This window comes from Maylandia zebra, linkage group LG19 (assembly GCF_041146795.1).
Source record: "Maylandia zebra isolate NMK-2024a linkage group LG19, Mzebra_GT3a, whole genome shotgun sequence".
NCBI lineage: Eukaryota > Metazoa > Chordata > Actinopteri > Cichliformes > Cichlidae > Maylandia > Maylandia zebra.
In genome coordinates this window covers 24,542,849-24,564,795 of record NC_135185.1, presented here as the reverse complement: position 1 = coordinate 24,564,795, position 21,947 = coordinate 24,542,849, and the positions used below count along the sequence as shown (strand labels likewise).

At 38.6% G+C, this 21,947-nt stretch overlaps 1 protein-coding gene across 1 annotated transcript in view; it reads left to right on the top strand.

Moving 5' to 3' along the window:
- Positions 1-4,944: 4,944 nt before the first annotated feature.
- Positions 4,945-21,947, top strand: part of LOC101470258 (uncharacterized protein C14orf132) — a 34,542-nt gene continuing 17,539 nt past the window's right edge. Inside the window, exon 1 of the mRNA XM_012921066.3 lies at positions 4,945-5,329. Within this exon, the coding sequence (XP_012776520.1) occupies positions 5,303-5,329 (27 nt within the window). The 5' untranslated portion in view covers positions 4,945-5,302. The remainder of the gene's footprint in view (positions 5,330-21,947) is intronic.

Sequence of the window (21,947 nt, the reverse complement as noted above, 5' to 3'; positions counted from 1 at the left end):
AAAACAAAGACTAATATTCTGGAAAGACCTGTAACTAAACTTTGCTTGTTACATGAGACTGTAATCTAAAAGTGTGTTATTTATGTTTATTTATGTGAATGTATAGGTCTAAAGTAGACTGTATTAGTGGCTCCTTATTTTCTTTGTGATTAGAATTGCCATGTCTGATAGCCATTTCAATTAGGGGCTGGGGTGTAGGAGCCATTCTTGGGTTAATACCTTATGTGGTCACTAGAGGTCACATTTTTCTGTTTTGATTATGTAATGTAAAGGTATTTAAGGTAGACGCACGTAATCGGTGTCAGGTGTGTCATTGAGAAGGCAAACAGTTTGTGACCGTTGTGCTGTTATGCTATGTCGATACGGAATAAAGACCAAAAAGGACAAGATACATACTGCTGGATTTATTGGACTGTGAACTTAATTCATGCATACCAGTGACATCGCGTCATCCCCGTTAACGACCACCTCAGTGGCTTCAAGCGTAGGCTTAGCCTCTACAGTCACTCAAACGCTGTAGCATCCGAGCTACACAGTTTTGTTGTTTGGAAAAAAGTACATTGGCTATTTAAAAATAAATGAGGGTAAACTGAGGAAAAAGCTCCAAAGCAACAAATCAAAAAGCAGCTTGTTCATGCAAAAGAATTCATACTAATAGTCTTCAAGTAACTTAAAGAAGTCCAGACACTTTTCTTTGCAAGCTCCTTTGACTACGATGACCTGGATGACTGAGAACCTTCACAGACATACTAATAGAAGAAAATACACAGTGAGCAGTGAAAGGTGTGGCCGTGGAATACCTCCTGCTGTGAGTCTGATGCCAATGTGCTTTATCAAATCTGGCTGGACAATAACACCCACTGTCAGAGAAACAAAGCCAGAGAGGTTATTGCAGTTTTGGACTGTGATAGAGTTGAAATGCATTAATTTAGCCAGGACAGATGTTGTGTGCAGATGCACCCTGGCCTATAACAGAAGCTTCTCTCTGTAGTGTTGGTTGATAAAAAGCAAAAAAAAAAAAAAAAAAAAAAAGCACTCTAGTGGTACAGCAAGGTAAGTAACCAACTTAGAAGCTCTCGGTTTCAAAAGGCTGCCTGAAACGCGACTGAATATCTCAGAAATGAACTTTCATGTGGCTCACATGAGAACTGTGAGAAGCAGGTGCTGTTTGTAAAGCAAAGTCAAGACTACATCCCTGTGGATTTCCCATGGTCAAACACACATGAAGAACTCCAGTATATACAGCTGAGTATTAATAATGAATCAGCTGCGTCGTTGGCTCTGCATCAGTTGTGAAGAGGCAAACCAAGATGTACCGTACTGCTCGAAGGTGAGAAAAAACCTTATCCAGCACATGAAAGATGTGTGCGCCTGCATGTTGCATGCATAATGTGTTTGTGCGCACAAGTGTGGGAGGAGGAGCATAAATTTACTCCTTTAATAAATAATAAACCAGCATGTGTGGGAGGACTGTGTGGATGGTTCTCATTACATATCGTTTCTCTGGTGGTTCTGGCTCAGATATTCCCATGTTTGACTTTTGATGCCTTGCTCTTTTTTGGTTGATTATGCATAGATTTTCAGTGGGAGTAATGATATTCATAGGTTCTGACACACAGCTGTCAAAACCCAAATTATAACAACAACAAGCTCTCTCCCCAAGATTAAGGGTGACTGATCATCCAAGTGTCCACCCATACACGTACACGCTGTGTACATAAATACATGAAGCCACACTAGTGCAAACATGTGCTCTGCGAGAAATGAAGGCCTGGCCGACAGACCACATCAGTCACATCACAGGCTTTAATAAATGTTGAGCAGGCCAGCCAAGTGCTGTAGGTGGCATGACATTATTCCAACCTATAACTATCAACCAGGACTATTGTTACATGACAAGACCCAAACTGATGCTCATTAATAATCTATTTTTACCAAGTTGTGAATCAAGGCCAGTAGCATGTCCACATTAACATGAAAGAGAACAGCATAGGACATAGAAGCACACATCAAAGTCAACGGATATCATCGAACCTTACAATGTGATAATTTTTAAGGCTGTTAAAAACAATCTATGTATTTTCATGTAAGTACTGAGACAAAGATGCTTCTTTTGATGCTTTGATTGTTATTATTACAAAAGGAATATTAAGTGTATATATCAAAAATGGGGATGGAAAAAGTTTAAAGTGTTCATGGAAAAGACCAAGATTCTTTCAAAAAAATTGTGTTCAGGTAATGGCTTCATACATTGCCATAAAACAGTAATTCATTACAGCAGCATGGCATCATTAACCAGTCTTCAGCAGCTAGATCTGTCAGTACGCTTGTGTCTTTAGGAATAAAACACAACATCAGTATGGAAATGGATATGTGCTGCTTTTCTAACCGGATCAGTGAGTCACTTGAGGCAGAGTGTTCCACTGTCTGGTTTTAGGAAATATTGCAGTCTTCAAAGCCACAATCCTACTAAAGAATTCAACATTTGTTGGTGGAAACCTTGATTTCACATCAAAGCATAAATTCACAGTTTCTTTTCATCATCGGTTTATTAAAATATTCATTTCCATTTTTTTGAATGCTCATGGTACAGCCATAAGTTTATTTTGAGAAATTCACTCCACTGAAGCTTCTTTGAATCAGATAGAAAACAGGGCAACTTTGATGTCACTGGAAAAAACATTTAAAGCAGAATTATTACAGATCTTCAGTAATTTCCCTGTGAAATTATTTAACATGAGTGGGAAACAGTATTTTAACTAATGTATTGTTATGACTGTTTGGTTTTAGTAGTTCTTTATTTTCCCAGTGAGGCAACAGACATTACAAAATAAGGCCTGGATTAGTCTGAAAAGTATAACTGAAGCTGGAAACTGAAAGTGGGGGAGTCAAATCTTCTACACTGGAGGATTTGGATGTTCTGTATGCGTGCTCAGCAAAAACAAACAGGAGGAAGGAGAGTGAACTGCTGATCTAGGAGATCTGCTTCATCCCCTCCATGGCAGAGGTTATGGTAAACTATAAAAATCACAACATGGGATCAAGCTACTGTAATCGTGCTAGCCCAAGCCAAGTGCCATCAATATTTTCCACTAACCTAAAAGACTATCATCAGTCCATTCGTGTACATTGCTGTATTTCTCTTAGAAAGGGCACATCACTGTCCTTGGATGATTAATTATCAACTTCAGAAAAACAACAGATAAAGTCTGGGTTGTCAAAATACTGTTAGATGCACTTGCACTTTAGTGTTACTCAAACACAGAAAGAGTTTTAGTATGCACACTGAAGAGCGGGGTCACCATTAAATTAATCAGTCCCAATACCCAAAGTAGAGCGTGCTAATTGGATCTTTGACGAGCCTCTCCAATGAATAATAGCAGCATCCTTTATTCTGCAGGCCTAGTTAATTCACCAGCATGTCATTAGTTTTTAGGTTGGAATTTTTCACCAGAGCCTTGCAGGGGAGCTCTGGGGAAAGGTGACACAGTCGCACATATTTGCAGCATCTCTACCTGTCAGTCTACAGATTCAGCACCACAGCTACACACCTGTTGTTGCTTCTGACTGACCAGGGCTGCAACATTTATACCACATAGCTTAAGTGTGTAATGCACTTTGCAATCATCACATGCATGTTGCATCTAATTTAAAATAATGGAGTTAAAACTTTCTGCTACAAAGGTTCAGGCTCTTATCAGAAAGGCTTTCTGTTAGTTTAGTTATGTTACTTTTGTTGCTGTTGTTCAAGAACTGTATTTTTCTCCCCATAAGGTCACAAACAAAATTGGACAAACAGCCGGTTGAATCTTATAAAAACTTGCCCACATTTAGACGAACTCCGAGTGTTATGCAGTGTTATTAGCAGAAGGCAGGAAGGAAATTATGATGGGCGAAATCCGTGAGCTGCATCTGAATTTCTCAGAGCTGCTCCTGAAGCCACTGATATCACTCTGGCCCCAGAAATTTTGTGGTGGTGTGCCAGTATCAGCGGTTTGTCAGTGGCACCAGTCTTCGTTGGTGGAAATTCTCAGAACAGACTCTAGATCGAAGTCTCAAACATAAGGCTGGGGGTCCAGAATCGGCCCAGCAAAGACTCCAGTCTGGCCCACAATCTGGAAATTGTGAAGGACTGCATAGATTTTTAACTTCTAAGAGTATTTTGCAATTTATACTACACCAGAGTAAAGCAATAGATAAACAATTAAATGAAGCAAAAGTTCATGTTTTTAATCTACTCAAGAAATATCTTGTCTGTAATTTTACACAGTTATCATGTAGAAAAACCGAGATCTACTGTAGAAGTTGCACTTGTTTTCCTCATATTAAGACTTTAAGCAAATATAGAAAAGGCAGTTTCACCGGTTTGGCCCAATTTAGAAAGAGTTTCACATCCCTGCTCTAGATTTTGTTCCCAAACACAGAGATGGTAAAGGGGTATTAAAAGACCCAGCTCTGGGAAAGGTGCTATTGTTATGTTGAAATCCAGATTTCTCTGAATTGAAGAGTGAATATATTTTATACATGCATTGCATCATTAAAGAACTCTTCAGTTCTTATAAAAAACAGTGCATATAAACCAAAAGAATAAAGAGCTATAGTTCCTAGTTTTAGATTCAATGATTGAAAAAGCAAAAAAACATTTTCAATTGTTCTCCACAATGAAAGACTGGAACAATCTCCATGAAAAATGATAGCACTGAATGCTGTCTTTGTTAGGAAATGCAGTCTCATTGTGGGAAAAGATTAAAATACTTTCCCCGCTTTCATTCATTTTTGATTTATGAAATAAAACAGAAGAAAATGAGTAAAAAAACCGATTAAAAGGTAAAATATGAGAAAATGACGTACAACGCAGCTTGAAGAGACAAAGAAACAGCAGGGAGGCACAAAGAGAAAGAAGCATGACACACACACACACGAAGAGCGACAGAGACTGAGGACAGAGAGGGAGGACTTGCACCTCCTCCGTTTTATGTGGCAGTCCGGCTCCCCTGCCTCCTCCACGCTCTCCCTCTCACTCGCGCTGTCTCTCTCGCAGCCACATCTCTTCATTACCCCGTCTGCTTCGCCCCCTCCCTTTTCCTCCTTCCTCGTTATCCCCCTTCATTTCTCCTCCTCATATTCTTTTCCACTCTTCATATTCGACATGCGCTTCACGTGAAGTCCACCTACCAACTTGCGGAGTCGGTGGATGTCGAGTAAACAAAAGCAGGCAAATGCTCTGACGGGGAATTAAAGAAAAGAAAACACGCACGTTCGCATCTTTCGTTGAGTGCCTTGGCTTGAACGGAGCAACAGTATGGATCTCTCATTCATGGCTGCACAGGTGAGACGCTTTGCCTCCAAACTGCTCAAATATATTTAGCTTGTCTGAACTTTTAAAAAATTATTATGAATGTATTTTGCCCGTGGATTTCAAGGGCGTGGCCGAGGATTAAGTTCATATCACGCTTTGACACTTTCCAATAATTGCAGTGTGCAAACATGGTTCAGTATGGATACCATCGCGTCTTTATGCGCGCATATCATTGTGTGAGGGCCAGTGGGACGTTGTTGCACTTCAGCATCACTCTAACAGTCTTCAAGTAAATACTTTAGTTTCCTTCCTTATCCTTTCAAAGTTTATAGCTCGCAGGTTTTCTTTGCTTCATGTGTCACCATTAGGCGTTGAGTTGCTGCACTTCTGTATGCTTTTGTGTCAGAGAATTCAAAATAATGAGAGCTCCAAATGTATATTTTAAGCTTTAACCACATCGTGGATGTGATACTCTTCTTCATTTCGTTTTATTTTTGGCATTTGAATTGCACCAGCTTCACTGGCCCAAATCATTTTTGTAATTCATGCAAATATGGTATTGCACTGCTTTGCATAATACGTGCTGAAGTGATTTTGGCTCCATGGAGGACATGTGCTATTGTGCATCTGTTTAGAACATGGGGTTTGTTTTGATATTCTCCCTGCCCTCCTCCTCCTTCTCGTCTCTTTCTCTCAGTGTCTGGCAGCTTGTGGTTTATCTGGTGCCATCTACTTTGCCATTCGTTGCACAACTACTATTAAAGGGTTCATTGCATTATTTTTTTTCTGCCAAGGGCTGTTCTTTGAGGCAAGATGAAGCCAAATGCTCCCAAATCTTTTTAAATCAAGGACCTCTAAATGGAAATGCATTGGAGCATGGACCCATCTGAGAATATGTTGTTGTTGTTCACTATTACCTGATTTAAAGAGAAGCAAAGTAATACATTATGGAGAGCATGGAAACCTCACAAGTCAAAAGTGAAGATGCTGGAATTAGTTTTGTATTTTTTCTTCTTCATGCAAGGAAGAAAAACAGTGTGTCACAAATGAAATTCTTGGCAAAGGTCCCCAAAATGGGTAATAGATACAAGTAATGTTTAGAGATGGATCAACTGATTAATTTATGAGATGAATACCAGACAACTAGACAGCAACCCTTTCAGTACATAGGGGGAAAAAGAGTGAAAAAATGTAAATATTTGAGAAATATGCAATCATAGGACACTTAATTACAAATTACTAGTACCTGGTTGGACTTTCGGTTGTTTGCAGAATTGCTTCAATCCTTCTTGGTATAGATTCAACAAGGTGCTTGAAACATTCCTGAGAGATTTTCGTCAATATTGACATGATGGCATCACACAGTTGCTGCAGATTTGCTGGCTGAACACCCATAATGTGGATCTGCCGTTCTACCCCATCCCACAGGTGCTTTATTGGATTGAGACCTGATCACTGTGGAAGCCATTTGAGAAAAGTAATCTCCATGTCATGTGCAAGAAACCAGTTCGAGATGATCTGAGCTTTGTGTTTATCCTTCTGGAAACAGCCACGAGAGGATGGGCACACCGTAGTTATAAATGGATGGACACGGTCAGCAAAAATACTCAGCTAGGCTGTGGCATTAAAAAAATGTTTTGTTGGAAAGTAGGAGCCAAAATTAACCAGGAAAAGATCCCCCACACCATCACAGCACCACCACCAGGCTGAACTCTGCATACAAAGCAGGATTCATGTTGTCTAAGCCAAATTCTGAGACGACAACATGAATCTTCTGTTGTTTAATTTTGATGAGCCCACGTAAACTACAGACTCTGCTGCTGTTCCATCTTCTTTAAGATTCAGTATTTTATGCATTCAGAGATGCTCTTTCTATACTTTGGCTGTAATGGGTGGTTATTTGAGTTATTGTTGCCTTCCTATCAGCTTGAAGCAGTCTGGCCATTCTCCTCTGTCCTTTGGAATCAACAAAGCACAGAGAACTGCTGCTCACAGGATATTTTCTCCTTTTCAGACCATTTTCTGTAACTCCTAGAGATGACTGAGTGTGAAGTTCCCAGTAGATCAGCATTTGTGAAATACTCATACTACCGATGTCTGGCACCAACAACCACACCAAGTTAAATCACCCTCTTTCCCCATCCTGTTCTTGGTTTGAACTTCCACACGTCATTTAACCATGGCTACATACACTGAGCTGCTGCCATATGATTGGCTGATTAGATACTTGCTTTAATGAGCAGTTGAACGGGTTTATCTAAGTAAGTGGGAAGTGAGTGTATATTGCCCTTTGTCCTATTGTATGTTAGTAATATATTATGGACAAAGGAAACATGTTTTTAAAGAGTAAAGGACAAAAGTGTGAAATACTTACACTGTAGGCAAAGCAATGAATCCAACAAAAGACCAACAGAATGTTAATATGTTTTATTATATGTATTTATAGCGACCTAAACTCAGTTAGCAAAATAGCTTTTACAGCGCACCAGTAGATAATGCTCCAAGGATGTTTGGTAAGTAGATAAAACTTGTTTTTCAACATTTGCTTGATCGCACATCTGCCATATGTGTCTGTAACACCTTCAGTTCAATTAACATGTGAGCATCAGCTTCAAATGGCCGATAAAGGAACTGCAGTTTTCGGCACTTGTGTGTTTATTTCATTTTGAATGAATGAATTGAATGAAATGAAATGGTGAAAAATCTTGGTAGTTAAGACTGCTGTGTATTACTAGCCCCACACCAGACGATTCCCCTTTAACTAATTTCAGTCCTAAAACAACAGTAAACAAATGCTTTAAAGGGAATTTTGTATTTGGTACTAGAAAGGTGGCTTACCACTCCCTCTTGACTCTTTACCTCACACTTGCCATTTTTGAAGTTCACCTTTTTCAACATTCACGTACCTTCCCCCCAAAGAATGCAGCTTTCTCAGATCAGTAATGGCTAATTTAACTGAAGTGAAATTCATTCCTGTGCCCTGAGTCACTCTGTAATGGTGACTGTGAATGAAGTCAGGCAAATGTCCCTGGAGTTTTGAAGACTGACTTCACAATGGATGATTTTTTGCCCATCCATCTCAGTGTAGCTCTGCTGCCTGCAAATCACTGGACCTTCACCACCACTTTGTCTCTAAAAGATGACGGATGCTGCTAAAGCTGTTCTGGCCTAAAGATTGGAAATTTTTTTAAAGAACTTTAACTCAGATGAGCAGGTTTCTGATTTTCTCTATGTAGAAAATTGGTGGGTTTGAAGATGCACTGGTCATTATTGTTGTAGTATTTGAAAAGAGGAAATTGACCATAGAAACTGAGTAGCTTGCTTGTCATTCAGAAGAACCAATAACATGCACGGTGTGTACCATTACACAGAAACTGGTAGCATTACTGGCTATTGTTTTTCAGCATTTCTCACTCCTGTTTTTGTTAAAATGGTTTTGTATGTTATCCGAGAAACATTTCTAAATAGCTCTTGACAGAACAATGTGTGCACTCTTGCGTTTGGTGAATGATTTGCATTTGGCAGCAATGCTTCGCTGGTTTGAAATGGAAAAAGGGTATACAGCATTAGCTTTAAAGTGGTGGCATCCTCGAGCATTGTGAAACATGGATTAATAGGCGACAATCACGGCAAAGCTTTTGAATGCTAAGCTGAGTGCGATTCGGCAGTTTGCGTTTTATCTATTCAATTAGACTGAACTGAGAAATGTTTCACACAGCTTCCCTTAGATCCCTGTGGATATCAAGATTAATTTTTGACATCCACATACTTATGAATTTCTTTTTTTCCCCAATCCTGCTACTTTGATGTTAATTATATTGTGTATATCTTAGCATCTTGTTGAGGCTGTCACTGTGAGGTTATTTAACTGGCAGATGTTAAGGCATAAGAAAATGAATCATTGTGTTAGTAACTGATGTTGAGGTCAGCCCAAGTCAAGCTTCGCAAACATCCTGGGCATTCTGCCAGTCTCAAACGTGCTTCAGCTGACAGATCTGCCACACAGGGCAGCAAAACCCTTAAGGGTCTGCCTATCCAGTGGAGGGTGTCCCAGTGGCCTTTGCCTTTTACTCATTTTTTAGCTCTTCATACATGCACTATAACCACCTCTGACATATAGGGTTATATTTAATCCCCTGTCATGTCTATTTCTTTCGCTTTAAAATATTTTCATTACCTGGCCAAATTCATAGCTAAGGATGAGTACTGGTTTGTTTCCACATTCTCTCTTAGGCTGATTTGTCTCTTCATGGCAAGCCATCATGATTTCTCGTGAAATTATAGCCCCAAGTCATTCTACCTGACAGGCTTTGTGCATCTCTTCTTGTGTTAAAGAGTACAGATGAGAGTGACAGGATGATGAAGTAAAGCGTTGTTGACAGCAGCAACAAGCAGACCTATGTATATAGACACAAAACCACTTTAGTTTATTTGCCAGATGACATAAAAAGCAAGTGTTTAAAAATGAGCACAAGCTGATAATTTAGAATTAGAAAGACATGCTGGAGATATAGCAAGATATGTTTGCGCACCACCACCCCTGGATATTGAGTCAGATATAGAAATTCAAGTTGACTTATTCGCAAACTAGATTATTTTTCACTAAACACAATTTTGGAAATAGACACAAAGTGTAAATCTAGGCCATTTTTTCTCTTTTCCTTTTTTTTAAACCCAACTTCATAAAAAAAGTCGAGTTACATAATGATATTATCTCACTGTGAATTCTCCACGAACTGACTGCCCCTATTAAAAATCTCCTGCTTTCTATAGTCGTGGCTAATTTGAAGAGTGTAATAATGTCACGGCAGCCTTTTCATCTTGAAGAATTTATTTCCCCTCTGGTCTTCTTTTGTCTGCTTTTTCAGCAATTGCTTTTACATGAAAGCTGTAGTCCTGAGATAGTGAAAACTTGCAACAGACCCAGATTTTCATGTGTCTTCATATTTAGAGGCACACAGGTTGAATGCAAACAGTCAGCTCAAGCAAATTACACGGAGCTGTTTGCATGGGGGGGGGGGGAAAACAATCAGTGCTTTAAATAGATGAAAAGCAGGTAATCGTGCTTTGATAGGTATGTTTTCTATTCTGGTAGCTTATCAAGAAATGCAATTTGAAGGCAGGTCACTGATTTATTTTCCTTTATTGTCTGTACATGCAGTCTTTTCTCATGTCTCTGGGTATAAAAATTTGATAAATTCAAGGACACAGAGAGAGTGAAAAGGCAGTAACCAACATTAAAAAGTTGCTAATGACAAACTCTTATACAAACCCTTAAGAGATGTTGCCCTGCTTGACACGTCTCCATTAACAGATGGGTTGAAGGAGAGGTCGTGCTCTTCAATGCAGGGCCACTTCGTAGTTTACTCCCACTTGATGGATGCATGTAATACAGAATAGCGGGGGGAGACGAGCATACAGTAGTACTGTGGGTTGGTGTTGTCAACTGCTTTTTATGCAGTCTTTCCTAGAATCAGATAGATACATTAATTATCTCATATCGAAGACAGAAAATGCTGAAAAGTCAGTAATGCTGCAGCAGGTGGTTAAATGGCCAGCTCCAGGTTCCCACCCTTCCTCTTTCTCTGATTTGGGCATAAACCACACTAGCAAAAATGCCACGAGTTTCCAATTCATTTCCCACCTGGCTGGCACTTTGTTGTATGTTCATTCCCCTGCTCGCTCGCTCTCTCTCTTTATCTCCACCGTCTTTATCAAATATCAAATAAAGCCATAAAAGTGCCAAAATGATATTAAAAGAAAGCATGCAAATGGGACCATCAAGTTCCTGACTAACAGGAAATTGCAAATCTCTGTTTTTGGCTCTCATTATTCTTGGAATGAAGCATGAAACTGCCTTCTTGTAGAATTCTTTAAACTAGGCAACAGTAAAGCACCTCCACCCAGTGGTACGACCAGTACATCTGTAGTAATGTATTTGTCCAATAAAAATAAAAAAATAATAAAAATATCTATTCACTAAGTCTGTCTTGATTAGTAAGAGCTCACTGCAGTGAAGTTATCAACAGGTGTAGTATTTCTTTCTTGGATGAAAGCTAATGTTATGAAACTATATATTTTTGTTAGTGACTTTAGCCTTTGGAAATCTAAACCAGGAGTATGTAGCATTTGTTAAGCAAGCAGTGCCTGCAGAAATCTCTGTGGCTACACATGGTTAATTAGAGGATGCTAGCTCCAATCCCCCTGTGAGCCTAAATTGGAAGGAGTGGATGAAAATGGATGGATGAATAGTGCCTTAAATTCTGCTGAGCTCTAAATTTAACGAGAAAGGATGCTTGAACACAGCCCATCTACTGCAGATGCAGTAACTAACATTTCAATCATTTCAGAACAGCAACATTTCAAAACAAACCAGCATTTTTACTGCATACTGGAGTCCAGTTCCCCTTGTTTTTCCCTGATCATGAATCTCTGCCCTTTTAGGAAAGAAGCCTTAAGGTAAAATATGGTCAGGAGAAAGAGCAATGGTTCCTCATCCCCTTTTGTGTGCTCAATCTTCACTGGAGCAGGTGTGATTTATTGACCACCGAGCAAAAGTTGGGAAGAGATGGAGATGGAATAGCAATACCTGCCAGCACATTGCTGTTAGTCCATATGCTCAAAGCTTTTTGTATTGTGTGACACTCAAATGATAATAATAATCTGACATACAAGTTTTGTTTTGGTGTCACAGGTGGGATCAAAAATTATTTAGCTAGTGGATTTAATATTGTAATACATTAGGAGGCAACACGTTCTCACTCCCAAAGCGTAACATTTTACACTAGGTGACAAATCATAGGTATGTTACGCCTTTGGCCACCCAACACGTCCCTATATTACGAGTTCGGAAAAATTAGGAAACACGAGAACCGTTTGGAATGAATCTACACCTGTACATTTATTTTATTTAAATCGCTTTGGAAAACACTATCTAACGCGATTAAGGTGGTGGTTAACGTTAGGGTTTGGGCTGGAATACACGACTGGAACGTGTGTTACTGCAGGAGCGTCATTCTATTCGATTTCATGCACAATCCGGTGTGTAGCATAGGAACGCAGACGGTCACCTTTTGCGTTCCCATGGAACACCTCGTGACATGACAAATCGTCGGTATATTACGCGTCGGGAGTGAGAAGGGGGTGTAAGAGGGGAATGATCATGTTAAACTGATCTTAAATTGATCTTGAGTTGCTGAGGATTAGGGTCGTATCGTATCCCATAGTCCCAGAAAGTTGGCTTTGTTCATGTGGACTTTTCAGATGAAATCAACATGTTTGACCCTGCAGAAGTTAACTTTAGAAGCCTGAAATCAATCAGAAGACCCACACCCCAAAAACAGGGGTGTGGGTCTTTCTATTTCAAGTAATGCTATATGTTTTTAAGTTATAAATTTGACTTAGCTATAGCCAAAAGCATACGAGTCAGCAGTAAAATGCATCCAGTGGTTGAAATTCTCTCGTAAAAGATCTATTTCAGTAAATGGAAAGTCAAACTAGAGATTTTTAATGGGATCTTCCAAATTCTTGTCACCAGAGGGACAAACATGTATTTGGCAACAGCTTACGGAAGGCTTACTATCTTGAAAATTCCTCAGATTTTGATTTATAAGTCTATCAATGTTATCAAACAAAATTTAGCCAAGTGAGACCAGATAATTGATGGATGTAGCAACAGTAACCAAGGGAGCCGGGGCTAAATGAACTGTCAATAACTGTCATATTACAACACATAATTTCTCAATTTCACCTTGCCATCTTATTTTACAACATATTTGCACTGTAATAGCAAATGTCTCCCAGCTGTTTCGTACCTAAAATGAGTGGCTACATATTGAAAAAAGTCCTGGGGTGAATGAAAGGGAGACTTGATGGACTGTGACAGCCAAGTATGAAGTAATAACATCTTTCCCTGATAGACCTATGCCAAATGTTTCTTATAGTGTGCTGCTTTAGATATTCTGCAAGCATCAATTATACATTTTGGCATGAATAATCTATTCCCCCTAGATAATTGCAAAGTAGCTTCATCAGCCTGTATTGATGTGTTTTAAATAAAATTAAGATACAATTTAGGGTAAAACTTTGAAGAGTAGTGCCTCGGCCTGCTGTTTGAAAATGAGCTTCAAGCTGATGCTCCAGACGTTAAAACGCACATAAAATGCACATCTGCATTCAGCTCATGAGCAGTTTTTTTTTTTTTTTTTTTTTTTTTAATGAAAAGGAAACACGATTGGCAATTGTGGAGAGTTAAACAGTGAGTGGTTGTTCTGCTTTGGTGAATGGTGAATGGCAGAAGCTGATTACACACTATTAGTGAGGAAGCAGTGATGAATTATGATTGTAGTTAAACATCGCCACGGCTGCTGTAATATATCGGTATCATTATGCATTTTTGGAATCATTAGTATGCTAAAGGCAGTATAAGTGGGTCGTGAGTCTCCAACATGGCGTCTGTAGTTTTCCAGGAGAAGCCAGTTAAATTGTTTACATCTCCACAGTTTAAGTTAATTACCCGCTCGCAGCTTTTCCACAACTTATGTCAGCTGTTACTCTTTCCAAACTTTAAAACCTTACTGGCTTCAAACAATGCCTCCATAATAATACCAACAACAAAATCCTGCTTCTTGATTTGATCTCTTTCACTGGGCCTTACTCTTTGAGTGTGACCTTGGGTTTGTTCAAAGAAAGCAGCCCTAAGGCGAGTGACAAAGTGTACAAAGAGGCCTTCCCCTCCCTCCATTTCCCTCTCATTCAACTCCTCTTCAATCTGCAAAGGAGTTTAGGTTGTATACCACACAATATTACTTCACTGCTCACGAATACTGCTGCCTTAGGAGAAAAGTCTTCCTTTAGATTGGCTTCTAAGGCAACAGCTGACAGTCTCTGTTGTAGCTCTAGCCACAACTCAAGAACAGGCTGCTGACTGTATTTCATATGAAAACATATGATACCTCTCCCATTACAACCCTGGTTGTATTTTAGTACTAGCAGGGCCTCCACTGTCCTTGTGATGTTTTATATAAAGTAAATCTGGCTGCGACCTTCCCTTTCTGGGCACATACAACTTTAATGCCCAGGTAATGAATCAGGCACTTACAGTATGTAAGCTGTATTACATATGGAAGTCATTTGGCATCTCTGCTGGTATGCTTGATTTGTGGAGAAGTACACTAAGTTTGCATTTTTTTTTCCCTTTTAACATTGAATTTTTTATGACGCCTTCAAGGAGTTGTGAATCAGTTGTTGGCAAGTGCTTGAACCTTCTCTTAGCAGGTGTTTTGATGCATTTGAACTTCATAACTCTGTTTTGGAATCAACAGTTTCAGACCTAAGCTTACACCAAACTAAGAAGTATCACAATATTTTACCCGGGGCGTTTTACTCTAGCCAAAATAAGTAAATGGATAGTGAGGATATTCATACTGGAACATGTAGTGCATACGCCATATCAGGTTAGGCTTACGGCTATGCTTTAAGCATAGCATAGGCCCTGAAGGGTCAAAGCTGTGCAGTCTTATACTTTACTGTCGCTCATACTTGTCATTAAGAAGCGATGATATTGTTTGTTGCTGCAGTTACTGATTTCACACCTGAGTCCCGCTCACTTGCAGCCTGTACACATTCTGTGTCTCACCACCCACTCACTATTGCTCCCTGTCATTTGTATACATCTCAGAGTGCGAAAGTCAGAAATTATTTATTTATAATGATGACTGATGGATAGAAGGTCCAGAGACATAAATGCAAGGCTTTCGTGTGCATACGTGGGCTTTCGTGTATATCTTTCATGCTCATTTTTTTCCTTCTTTTGCCGTGCAATAATTAATGTAGGCTTGTCCAGATTTGTTCTGTCAAATTATTCAGAAACTAATGTGTTTTCATGATGCATTGTACATGCAAACATTTAAATAAACTCATACTGCGAGAATTTTAATAAGAACAAACAGAGAGGCACCACTGTAATGTAACTAGGCCAACATGGCACACACATGACAAATGTATGACATCCACCCACAGGGAAAATAACCATTCATAAATGCTGATGTCAACCTACAACAGTCTATAGGTTATACACTGTACTATACGAGTGTAGGCATAAGTATTCTCACTGCCGACAACATACACACTGAAGAAACATCGTCCTCGTAGCTTAAAACAGGCTTTGTGTTTTTTCAATTTTGCATGGATAATGAAATAATGCTTGCTTTTTGTTGTTTACTACAACATACAGCAAACTAAAAAGGCTCAAGCGTCAAATAAATATGACTGACCACTTTTTGCTCTACCAACACCAAGCCCCAAGGACAAAATAATGATAATAAAAAATACATTTTCACTTTGTACTTCAGATCCACTTAAGTAAAGGTCAACCAAAACTCATTCACTTTGCAGATCATTATGCGCCATGAGGCCACACTGACATAAACAGGGAAATCTAATTTTGGAGACTTTACAGCAAGTCCTGCAGCACTTTGTGGAGCCTTCTGTGTTTATTCTTGTGTTTGTTCACAGAACCCCTGTGGCCACTCTTTTTACACCCACACAATCTATTTTGATTAAATATATAAAAATATCAATATCAGCTGGCAGGTTTATGTTTTTTTGTTTTGTTTTTTGAAAAAAAAAAGCATAATACTGAGACTGTCATTGCAGAGAAAAGCATAAAATGTCTTTTGGCTTTAGTAGCCACCCATGGATACATTTAAATGGACTGGATATTATTAAGATGCTTTGCTTTTTTTCTTTAGGGTTAATGTTAAAAAGAGGCATGTTTAAATCCTTTTTACACCTAAAGAAGCATTGAGGCCTTAACCTCACCAAAGAGCCCCTGATCACCAAAGCATTTATAATAACACCACAAAAGCACATCCCTGTTAATACGAGCAGCATAACCAGTTTAGTTGTGTTCAGAGCAGTGCTTGCATTATGGATGGGCCTCTGTATCCTGTAATTGCATCCCCCGAGGCTGAATTCTATGGATACACTTTGACTATAAGTTACACTAATTCATACAATATTGGTAATGAAAAACGTAAACACCCATGTCACTAGTTTTAAAGCACGACCCTTGTTGAAAATTGCAAAACAAATGGAAATGTGTTGAGCGCTCACAGTCAGCTATCCTAGTGTGCTTCTTTCCTGCTTTGCCTTGAAGACAGGTATTTTTGGAGTTTTGTAACTACAATTTTCTATCAGTGTGCAATATGTGTATGGTTGTAATTACTGGAAAAGAATTGACAAGTAAATGAATAATTGTAAAATAGCAAAGTGACTTGAGGCAAGTGGCCCCTGTTAAAGTTGGTTCCCCGTCCACTTCATGGTCTGCTGCCAACCCTGATTCAGAGGTTAGGGATATTTTGCTGGAAAGCATCCATTATGCTAGCAATACAATACAAAAATGCCTTCCCAGCAGGAAAAAGGAAACTAAACCATCCATCCATCTTCTTCTTTTACAGCATCATTTCCCTCCACCCGCTACAGGGTCAATGAGGGAGGCTATAGTCTATCCCAGCTGTAACAGGGCAAAAGGCAAAGAAGCTGGAGTACCCGGAGAGAACTCTTACAGGCAGAAGAAAAACACACAAACTCTACATAGGAAGGCTCTAGCCTGTCTTTGAACCTACGATCTGCTTCCTGTGTGGCAGCAGTGCTAACAAAAGTCAAATCAATTTGATCAAAAAACAAATGTTTATTGCTCTTGACTTGCGTATTGTGTTTGCAGTTAATCTTGAGGAAATCAAAGTACTATTTACTGTGTAACAGATGGATCACTTTTCTAGTGCTTTTTGACAACCATTCGTACCTCTTACATTATCCACCTCATCGGTTTTGTCATTTTATCTTAAATTCATACATATATGAAAAGAATATATGAAAAAATGTGAAAAACACATAGCACAGAGATGACTTTACATTTGCAGTTTACATTTGACAGGAAGTGTTGGTTCTTAATGCTCTGCAGACCTGAGGGCTGCTCTGACGCAACACGTGTGCACATAAGTGGATTACTGTAGGTAGGGGATGTTTGCTCTGATAACCCACGTTTAAATCACATTATTATGTCATACACATACACAAGCAGTATTTATACCAGCAGCCATGCGAATGTTGATTTATATTATACTGCATATTCACAAACAAAGAGAGAAATTCTCTTAATCTGCCTTAAAAAAAAATCCTACTGCCTTTCAGTCACATATCCCAGTAGCTTTACCTTACAGTAAGAATAAACAAATCAAGTTGCTGTTGTTATAAATATTTATAATTTAAATTTTTAAATAAATATATCATGGTGTGGGATGAAAATAGATCATCTTAGCTGTGAATTACAGAAATTAATAAGACAGGTCATTAAGTAGAGAGATGCACAGTGCATACAAATTATCCAGAGATGTTTCAAAATGCATCCATTTCTCTTCAGGGATATACAGTGATACACATAACACACAAATTGCACGAATAGCATATGAGGCTGCAGAATTCAAATGTGACTACTGACGAATAAAGTATAGACAAACATACAAACCAATAGCCATGCTTCTATTCAGGCACTGGTGATCGGTCCTAGAGAGGTACAAACATGGTTAGAGATGAACTCACCAAAACAGAAATAATTTTGTTTGGGGAAGCCAAATGTGTACAACAGTGCCATTTGTCTTTTAGCTTCTTACCGTCACCCCGTGTGATTTTTGACTGTGCATTAAAATGTGAAAAGCAGATTATGAAAGAAGACAAGCTTATTTCAACAAAGTATCCTCAGTAAGGTGAAGGAGTACCTCCCGCCACATGACTTCCAGAGAGTAAGTCACACTTTTATTACCTCTTCCTTAGACTATAGTAATTCTTCATATGTTGCCTCTGATCAGTCGTTACTTTGTCACCTGCAGGCTGTAGAAAATGCAGCAGCTCACCTTTTGACAGGAAAGGAACTGCGTGATCACATTACACCTACATTCCAGCTCATTTCAGGGTCCAGTTTAAAATTTTATTACTTGTTTTTAAGAGTCTCAGTGGTTTTGGCCCAACCTTATTTAATTGAACGTTAGCAACCTTACACTCTTACGGAGCACTGACGTCTGCAAGCCAACTGCTTTTGTACATTGCTAGGCTCAAAAGCAATGAAGAGAAAGCCTTTTCAGTAGCAGCTCCTCTGGAGCAATACTCAGTCTTTCATCCATTGTAAAGCACTATTAAAAACCTACTTATTCTCACTTGCTTTCAATTCTAGCTGAGCAGGGTACCCTGGCTTTCATTATGCACAATCTTATTTACTTTGTTTAATTTTATGATTTTTTTGTGTAAATGTGTTGTATATTTAGTTACTCTTATAGTGTTGTTTTAAATGTGCTATAGAACTAAACACAAATATATTTAAGAAATCTCTTAAAAAATAGACCACAAGTTGAGGCTGGCATAATATTTAACCACCAAAACATTTTTTTCTAATATCTGTAATTTGCCAGCTTAATTGAAAATAATAATGAGGTTTACCGATTTACAAAAAAGCAGTAAAGTCAATGATTATGGAGGAGCTTGCATACACTGGTGGATTAGCCTCAACAGAAACATTTAAAAAAATGATTTTGGTAATTAGCAGCACTGTTAATTTAGTGCAGCTGTGGCTCAAATCTTTCATTGGGTGGTGATCTAATAAATTAATCACTGTATATGTACATAAAGATTTGTAAATACAGTGAGATGATAGTGTAGAGTGTGAGTCAGTAGAATCCTTGAGGAGATAACTTTTCCGCCTATATAAGACGAGTGACTCCCATTCCCATGTCACTGAAGCCTCTGGGATTCAGGAGGAAGAAGATATGAGACCAGCAATGACAAGGTCAGAGCAGTCAGTGACTGAGGGGGAAAAGGATGTCAGGAAGAACTCTGGCATCCAGACCTCATTGAACCATGACCTGGAGGCGTTGAGTGTGCAGGTGTGCACAGATTCTCAGCTTTTTAGGATTTTAAAGTGAGAAAAGTGACATGAGGTGAAATTGAAGATGAATTATTCATGAATCCTCACAAACGCTTGCTGTAATTCTGTTAATATTGTTGCCGCAACAATATTACCGTTATTACTGTCGCAAATGAAATTTAGTCGTAATGAGAGTCTTTTACAAGCTCAAGCAGAGGAAGTGAGATTCTCAAATTAGCCTACAGAGCAGATGACAATATTCTCATTGCAACCACTGTTGGATAAGTTCACCTCATTGTTTGTGTAACATTAGACATTAGATTAGTCTCCTTAAACAGCAAACCTCTCTTTGGGAAGACTTGCCTTTACAGTACAATGCATGTGTGTGTATGTAACACAGACGGGAGACAGAAGTGTGCATAATATGAAATGCGAATATTTGAATACTGCAATTTGCACATCATTATTGATAATTACAATGATATCTACCTTGATATAATTTACAAATGCAGTAGTCTTAAGGTACGTAGGCATGTGGAGGAGAATGTGGTTCCTTGAATCACTGACCCTGAGATCGCTTAAAGGAGAGCTACTCGTCATTTCAATAGCTGAAAAGATGATTCTTCATCTTATTGCCAACTGCTTTGTACTTCAGATAATGAAGAAGATGTGAGTCTTTCTGCTTGGCCTGTATATTAAGAGTAAGAGCAAAGAAGAGCCTGCCCTGCAGCACATCACCTCAAGCCTTAGTCTTACATGAGCGGACACTCAATTCAGCACTTTCGTCTCTGCGCTTGGTTTCTCTGTAGTGAATGAGCAGACATGGATGGAGATGTAGCTGTGGCTGACAGCAGCAACATATACAGCAAGTGCATGGTCTTTTCTAATCTCTCACAAGTGTTCCTTATATACACATTCAACCTGTTTGCCCTGATACTTACCAGTAAAGTTTGAGAATGAAAACCAGATCACTCTATGTACTGAACTTTATAGATTTTACTGAGATTGGGAAATAGAATAAACTCTGTCCTTAAAATCTCAAATGCAAATTCAGTTTAACTCTTCTAGATTTGACCATGATAAAGATTATTTAATCCTGTAAATGAGCCCAGATGTTTGTTTGTTTTTGAGGGTACAGGTCTCTACTCGTTATTTGCTAAAGAGTGTCTCTGAGATGGGCTTATGGTTTGCATCTTTTTTTTTTTTTTTAGAAGACTGAAAATATGACTGAAATGAGTTAAGGCACAAATAAAAACCCTGTAAAAAGTCATGAAAGTAGATTTGCTTTGAGATTTGAGTTATCAGTTCACTTTTATGATCTTACTGCCTTCATTTGCCTCATATGGTTTTGTAGAAAAGGGTAGCAAGTTAATCAGCATTTATTGTGTCCATATATTGTGACAACCTTGCTTGAGGTGGAACAAAGACAAGTTCCTGCCAAATGCAGATGCAACAGCTCCACATGATTCATCATCTGAATTATACAAAGAAATATAATAATGTTCCAGATATTTTTCAGCTTACACAGCTCATACAAACATAACAAAGCTAACGAATTTTAATGAGTGAGTATTTTATTTGTATGTTACTAATTAGCAAGTATCTGCCCGCATTCATAGTGGGTGTGTCAGTAATTAGTATACCACATCTGCAGAATTGGCTTACTTGTACCTCCAAAAACAAAGGTAGCAGTGGCTAATTTTTTTACACAGATACATGGATATTGATTAATTTATTTAAGAAAATAAATCTAAAAAGCAAAACACTTTTGAAAGACTTGCCTGCTTTGTTTGTAAAATGAAGTTAATGATCCAGCTCACAATTCTTTGTGTAAAGGCAGGAACACAGCATCTCAGGCAGTTTTAGACTTTGAGGAATAATGTGATGATTTGAAAAGTCTGAATGCTTGCATCAATAACAATTATGTGTATCACGAATAGAGCCTAAAGAGGTAGTCAGCACATTAATCATCTAAATAATAGAGCAGAAAAAATAGATTTTCTAGACTGCCAGCCTCTGATTTGATCTCTTCAGTTCGTTAAGACTTGTTTTGGAGGATATAGAAGTGAAATCCTGAGTCATCTTTTAACTTTTCAGCTCCATTTTCCCTTATTTCTGGTGTTTTTTAGGTGCTGCTGACTGATGCCATTTTTAGCTTTAGGATTTCTCCTTGTTTTGTACCTGTGTGAACCTTGTGAGTAATGGATGAAGGTATAACAGACCTAGATAGGCACTAAACATACCTCGACTTTAAGACTCCCCTTGATATTTGATGTATAATCAGCCAATTCATCTCAGCGTCTCTGAATAATTGTCTGTCTTTCACTCTTTCTTGTTGCTATAAATCCTTATCTGTCTGCTCCTTGGTGTGATCTAGTTGGAATAAGAAATCAGTCTTTGTTTTGGTGCAATTTAATGTTTTGTAAGCTGATGGATTTAGTTTAATCTCACATTATAAGTTTTCACACTACTGCTAATTACAAATGTGCGAGTAGCAGACACTGAGTAATTACCCCCAGATGTGAACATGCATTATTACAGATATTGTGTTTCAAATAAATGTGGCCTTTTTCTTTAGCTGTCCTACTTTTAATGCATTGTGAGTAGCAATAATGGGGGAAAAGAAAGGTATAAAGTCGAGGTCAGAGACAAAACCAGGAACGCTGATCATTTATAATATCTAAGAAGTATATTAAACTTTCTTCAGTCCTGCTGAATTTCCACTGACCT